Source organism: Phaseolus vulgaris, chromosome 1, assembly GCF_051622355.1.
Source record: "Phaseolus vulgaris cultivar YP4 chromosome 1, ASM5162235v1, whole genome shotgun sequence".
In the NCBI taxonomy this organism is placed as follows: Eukaryota; Viridiplantae; Streptophyta; class Magnoliopsida; order Fabales; family Fabaceae; genus Phaseolus; species Phaseolus vulgaris.
Genome location: NC_143498.1, coordinates 41,207,664 through 41,214,260, shown reverse-complemented (window position 1 = coordinate 41,214,260; position 6,597 = coordinate 41,207,664). Strand labels below are relative to the sequence as shown.

Sequence of the window (6,597 nt, the reverse complement as noted above, 5' to 3'; positions counted from 1 at the left end):
ATCCACACTCCAAACAAGTTGTAGCGAAGAAAGAGGATTTTTGCAGTTTCTAAGGACAAAACAGCAATTACAGCAAAGGTGAAAGACTGAAGAAGAAACAAAAACTGTTATGAAACCATTGCTTAGAAAAGATTTTGCTTTGATGAAATGAGAAACCTACTTTGCCCTTTTGTGGTGTACACTTATTCCTCCATTTCCATTCATTAATAACAACCTCACAAAACACAACATGAAACACACTCTCCTATGCTTATGAAACTCTTTGGTTTCACTTTGTTCTTGTCTCTTGCACACTACTTTCCCTTCACTCGCTCCACTACACATAATTAAAAAAACCCAACCCCACACGCTCACACGCACGCCATGTTCAACGATTCATTAGTCATCGTTTCCACGAGCCAGGGCTCAGAGAACCATGAAGAAGAAGATGAACAAGTACGAGAAATCCACGCCTTAACCCCACCTCACCCTCCCCCGCCACGTGGCAGACCCTGGGACACCATTCACACCCACCGCTCAAGCTCCCTCTCCGTCGCCAGCACCGACGGTGGCACCTCCTCCTCCGACAACTTCACCACCATGAGCAGAGAGTTCAGCGCCTTAGTTCTTGCAGGCTCCACCATCGACCCCGACAACAACCACAACCCAACCCCCATCAACCAAAACAACGTGAACAACAACTTGGGGAGGATCAGAGAAGAGGAGTTGATGGAAGAGACAAACCCTTTGGCGATCGTGCCGGATAACCACCCTCTGGACCCGCTTCCCTCGTCCGTAAGGGGTGGTGGTGGTGGTGCACGTGAAGAGCACGTGTCTGTGCAGAGGGTGAAGAAGGAGGAGGTGGATACGAAGATATCAGCGTGGCAGAACGCGAAGGTTGCGAAGATTAACAACAGGTTCAAGCGAGAAGACGCTGTCATCAATGGGTGGGAGAGCGAGCAGGTTCAGAAAGCTTCCTCTTGGATGAAGAAAGTTGAGGTAACTTTTTCTTTTTCTCACTGTGTTACTTACTTACTTACTTACATGTTCATCTTCTTTCCTCCTTTATTATATGTGTTTGTGTATGGTGGTTGTTCTTAGTGGGTGTGGATTCGGTTTCTTTGAGGTTATGATTATTGTTTTTTTTTTTAATCTTGAGACTGAAAGAGAACAGGCTTGGATTGATTCATCATGATCCAATCAGTACATGATCAGGTTAACTTTGAAATTAAGAAGAAAATTGAATGAGATTGAGTAGGGAGTGATTGCAGCCATGATTGATGATTGCCTCATTATTATTATTTTTATTATTCATTGATTTATATGTAGAAGAAAAGGTGGGGAATTTTTTCCTTTGGTTGTTGAGGAACCACGTAAAGAGGGAAAGAAAACTATAGTACTAAAGTAAATCATTTTAATATTGGTAAAAAAAAATTAAATTTTTTTATGCATTGATGATTTGGTTATGCATACATGTTCATGCAAGATTAAAAGGGTATGGATGAATTCAGTGTGCTTTTTAAGGAATATTATATATTTTTTAGATGGAAAAAAAAAAAGATTGCAAGTTTTAAGATGTTAGATATTTTTACTAAAAAGACATTTACATTTTTGTCCAAACAGTGTCAACAGCAGCAGATACCTTTTGTATCTTGTCCTATGAATGGTTATTTCTTTCATGGTTTTGATAATTTATAATCCATTGCTGATATCTTCACATCACAAAAACTACCTACACCTATTTAACAATTCAACAAATTAATATTTTAATTATATTTTTTATTTAAAATATTAATATATATATTATTATATTAACATAATGGATTGTCTAATGAATATTTTTATTTTTGAGGATGTCAAAGTATTTTGTTTTTCTTTATAATACCACAGGTTCAATGTCCAAATCATCACAGGCAGAAAATGATGCACAGGAAATATGAATCTTCGAAAAGTTGAATTACTGATAAGTTCTTTCTTCAACATTCAACCTCACATTTTTCACCTTTTCTCTTTTTCTTTCATTGGAAATTTTAGGCTAAAACATCATCCACCTGCTATCAATTTCCATGATGGTACATTCTTTTGGTAGCATAACCTATAGTGATGTGAAAACTGGTTTCTGTGGTCTGCATTAATTGCCTTATTATTGAAGCTAACTACTTTTACATTGACAGCAGAAAAAAAGGTGGAAATGTGTTACCCACCAGCAAGTACCAAACTGTCCAATTATTTGATTTGATGTTAATTTTAACTAAAACTACGTGTCCATGCAGTAAAACAAAAGATTGACTAGACCAGATTTGGTTGTGTGCAAAAAGTTAATTATTACAGTTTTTGTTCATTGTGAGTAAAAATTGTGGCGTATTGTGCAGAGGAAGCTGGAGGAGAAAAGGGCAAGAGCAATGGAGAAAATGCAAAATGACATAGCAAAAGCTCATAGAAAAGCAGAGGAGAGAAGGGCATCAGCAGAGGCCAAAAGGGGAACCAAAGTGGCCAGGGTTTTGGAGATTGCTAGTCTCATGAAAGCAGTTGGAAGGCCTCCTGCCAAAAAGTCCTTCTTCTGAATATTTCATATTTCCAACCCCTTTTGAAACACATTTTTAGAGATAAAGGAAAATAAAAATAAAAGGAAAACCAAATGGAGAGAATATTACTTGATGCCATACTCTATTAAGAGTCCCTTTCCTTTTTCCAATTAGCTAAAGAGTGCAGCACTATGAAAAGAAACAAACAAAAAAAATGCAGATGAGGGATATGTGTCATATTATGTGAGAACCAATTGGAGTGTTTGTAAGTGATTGCAGTGTTTGAATGAACATGATGAGTGGTGACACACGCTTATTTGATTGTGGTGGTTAATAAGCACTTTTGTGTTTTGTACATTACTATATTGCTTCTTTGAATCAGTTGCTTCCATCACTAGCAAATGCTCACCTTACCTACCTAACCGTGCCAGCTCCTCACCTGCATTACTATTCTTCTATACATATTTTCCAAATTTTTAGATTATGGTTTACCAAACTCTGCTCCCCACAAATCCATCTAATCACTTGTTAATTTCAAATGATGTCACAAAAGACAAATACTTTGTTGCTTAGCTTATCAAGTTATGAGTCACAAAACCGTTCTAAACATCTAAGTAATTGCATGCTTAACACTCTCGAATTAATGCATGTATGACTTTGAATGGCAGAACAGTATATATCAGAAAGAATCACTTAACCAAGAAAAAAATATTAGAAACCTATCAATGGACAACAAAATTTGGGCCTTGGGCTACCCTTACATTTTATTTCAATGTGGTTTATTAATTTCATTTCATCTTTCTAATTTTTGAAATATAAATTTGTTAAGTGTAATTTAACAATCAAACAATTTCAATGATATTTCATTATGTGGCAGTTCACTTAAAAGCTACCAATAACATAGATGATCTAAAATTAAATATAAAATTTAATTTTAGGAAAAAAATTGGTGAATGGAAAATTTTTCTTTGCTGAAACAAAAGTTACAAGTATAACTAAAATCTCTATAAATATTATATGGATTAAAAATAATTATTTTTTTATTACTTTTTATATAACAATAATTTATTTTGTTAATATTCAATTTAAGAAAAAACATTACTAATATCGAATTAATGCTTACTAAAAACTCAAACATGTTTTAAGATTTTAACGGATTCTCTTAAAAAAATCATCTATTGAAATCAAATAATTCGTCATTAAATAATTAACACTTCATGTGTTGATTATTTTCTAGATTAACGTAATACGTACATATTATGATGAACAAATTTTTATTTTGGATAGATAGCTAGTTCAATACAATAAATATTAATATTTTTTTATAATAAGTAAAAAAATTATAATCTTAATACAACAATTTTTATTTTTAGTTTTATTTAAAATTTGTTAATGATAATATAATTGAACACGTGTTTAATTTTTAATCATGTAAAATTTGTTTAAATAAAAAAATTAAGGTTAATATAGGTGAATACTTGTTGAAGTAAACCTACTGATTACTCTTTTATGCCCATAAAAAAACTGTTTACTCCTTTATAATATGTATTTTTTAAGTCAGTTAAAAATAACATGATGAGTGAATTTTTATATGAAGTTATTATAAAGTGTATTTTTTCATTATATAGTAAGAAAGGGTATGACTTATATATGGAAGCTGGATTGAATTTATTTGAATTTGATGGGTGTTGTACCGGTATGGGCGCGGCCGAGGCCGAGTCCACTTGATAAGATCAGGGGAACCTGACCGAGACATTAGAAGGCTTGGCCGAGAGGTAGAAGGCTCGGCCGAAAGGCCGAGACCTTAGAAGACTTGGCCGAGACGACCGAGACCACTGGAATATGACCGATGGCCGACCCATGCCATGATGATGTGGCCGACGGCCGACCCTTATTACAGTTAACGCTCAAACCAATATCAGTAAAGTTAATCCATCATTAAGAATTAGGTAATGCGACCTTAACGGGTATACACCTCGATAAACGGGCCCAACAAGGTAGACCCATTAGAATAATATAAATAACACACATCCCAAGGAGCAAGGTATGTCATTTATTACTGTTCACCTATCTGAGAGCTGACCACCCGCTTTACTGACTTGAGCGTCAGAGTGCCTTCGCAGGTACCCCCACCATCCGGTGATTTGCTCGAAGACCGAGTGCCGAGCACCGAAGGATAAGCAGGAGGACGAGAAGAATCGCAGTTCATCACCTAGTCACCTGCTCGACCGAAGGAAGGAGAAGAAGACTTTAATAGTTCTCTAGGTTCCATCTCCCTAGCAGAAACAAGTGTGATGTGGGTAAAAAGTAAGGATAGGTTGCAGCATGGTTTTCAGTTTTTTGGAGGAATTTGGAAGGCAGAGAATAGTTTCATATTTTGAGGGGAAAAGAAAATGTCCAACGAGCATAACTAATAAATTGCATGCAATTTAAAAACATTAGCTAAAGTTAAAACACTAGAATATAAAAAAGTTGTATGTAAGAAGATTGTAAGAAGAAAAAAGATTTTTTTTTTCTTATATTTACATTATGTATAAGAAATATATACTAGTGTATGAAGACTTTATCTAATTAGGCAAGCATCTACTATTAGATTCTATCATTATTAAATTAATTGTATATAGTTAGATACAACTATTACATAAAATAATTACGTATAATTTAATAATTATTTTTTTAATATAGAATATATTGATTTGTGAGCCAACATAAATCACCAGTGGAAGGCATCTTTCATCATTGATACTATAGAAAAGCATTGCTGCCGACACACTTTGTTAAATTTGAACATGACATATGGCAGAGATGAAATGTCTCTTTTTGGCAAATTCAATCAACTAACCAAATAGGGATCGTTGAATTTACCCAAAGGAGACATCAAAGATCATTAAAATCAAGAATCAATATCATGGAGACTGGACCTGGGACTTTCTACAATATTCTCCTTATTATGACAGTAAGGGCAGAATAAATTTCTCATAGGAACTACTGTAACATCAAATTTACCTTTTTTACATACCAATTTTGCATTATGTCTCTCCTTCCATCTTATCTCTTGTCACACTCTTTCTCTAACCTCTCCCTCTTATACCTCATTTCAAGACAGTTCAAATATTCTTCATCATATGTGAGAAATTTACTTTCATTTTCATGTCAATTAGTCTGAATAGTGTTTGTGAAGGGTTAATAATTATAGTTATATATGAACTCCACCTGATTAAGTTCTAGAATAATTAAAGAGTACAACTTTAACAATATTGTCACAGAAAATGTAAAAGTTTCCATATGGATAATTAAATTCTATTACTGATTCTTACAACACTCGAATAGTTCTCATCTCTTAATGGATCTTGACTTGCATGAGGTACTTTTGCTTGGTGTTCAAACTTGAAATGTTCCATCTCATAATGTGTAAGCTTTATCTAAATTTAAACTTGTTGTTTTTGGGTTTTGTAGTTAGACTCGTAATGGAGTCAATGTTACAATCAATATATAAACTTTAGAATTTGGTCGTGCAATTGTTGTTGTTGTCACCAAGATAAATAGACTTTCTGTTCGTTCAGCTTCTGTCATAAATTCTACTTTTTAACCCAACTAAATTGAACTCCAGATTAGCACGCACTCTCGTATAAGTTGTATAGTGATTATTGTCACGGTTAGTATTTTGTCACAGACCAAATTTCAACTATGGTTTCTCTATTCAAGATGGTAAAATCAAATATTTCCTTTTTTTGAAACCTGAATATATGTTTCAGCTATCATAGCTTGACAACATTTTTTGTTGAATGAAGTATGACTTTTAAGCAATATTCACAACTAGTATATAAAAAGCAAGTTGGATTGTCTCCTGAAAATCTGGCATAAGACCTTGAACCACTGTTTTGAGGCTATAATCATATTCAGATGCATCTTGTACCAATTCTGGAGAAGATAAAGCACACTGCAAATGCCTGTTAATGGTTATTTGCTACATCACTTTTCTTGATCTAGTTTATTTCAGTGTTCTGAGGTTAAATTTTGTCAAAATGTAATCTATAGTTCTTCAGTTGAGAACATTATATAAATCTGGATATTGATTTATATTTTGCAAGGT

The 6,597-nt window shown here is 34.0% G+C and overlaps 1 protein-coding gene across 2 annotated transcripts; it reads left to right on the top strand.

Moving 5' to 3' along the window:
• On the top strand, positions 1–2,864 carry LOC137814072 (Remorin family protein). Of its 2 annotated transcripts, none has more exons than XM_068616615.1 (2): positions 1–978; positions 2,352–2,864. In XM_068616615.1, the coding sequence occupies exons 1-2, from the start codon at positions 364–366 to the stop codon at positions 2,541–2,543; spliced, it is 807 nt and encodes a 268-aa protein (XP_068472716.1). In that variant the 5' UTR covers positions 1–363; the 3' UTR covers positions 2,544–2,864. The 2 variants fall into 2 exon arrangements, with proteins under 2 accessions (XP_068472716.1, XP_068472717.1); XM_068616616.2 differs by having other exon boundaries at positions 1,870–2,864.
• The last annotated feature ends 3,733 nt before the right edge of the window (positions 2,865–6,597 follow it).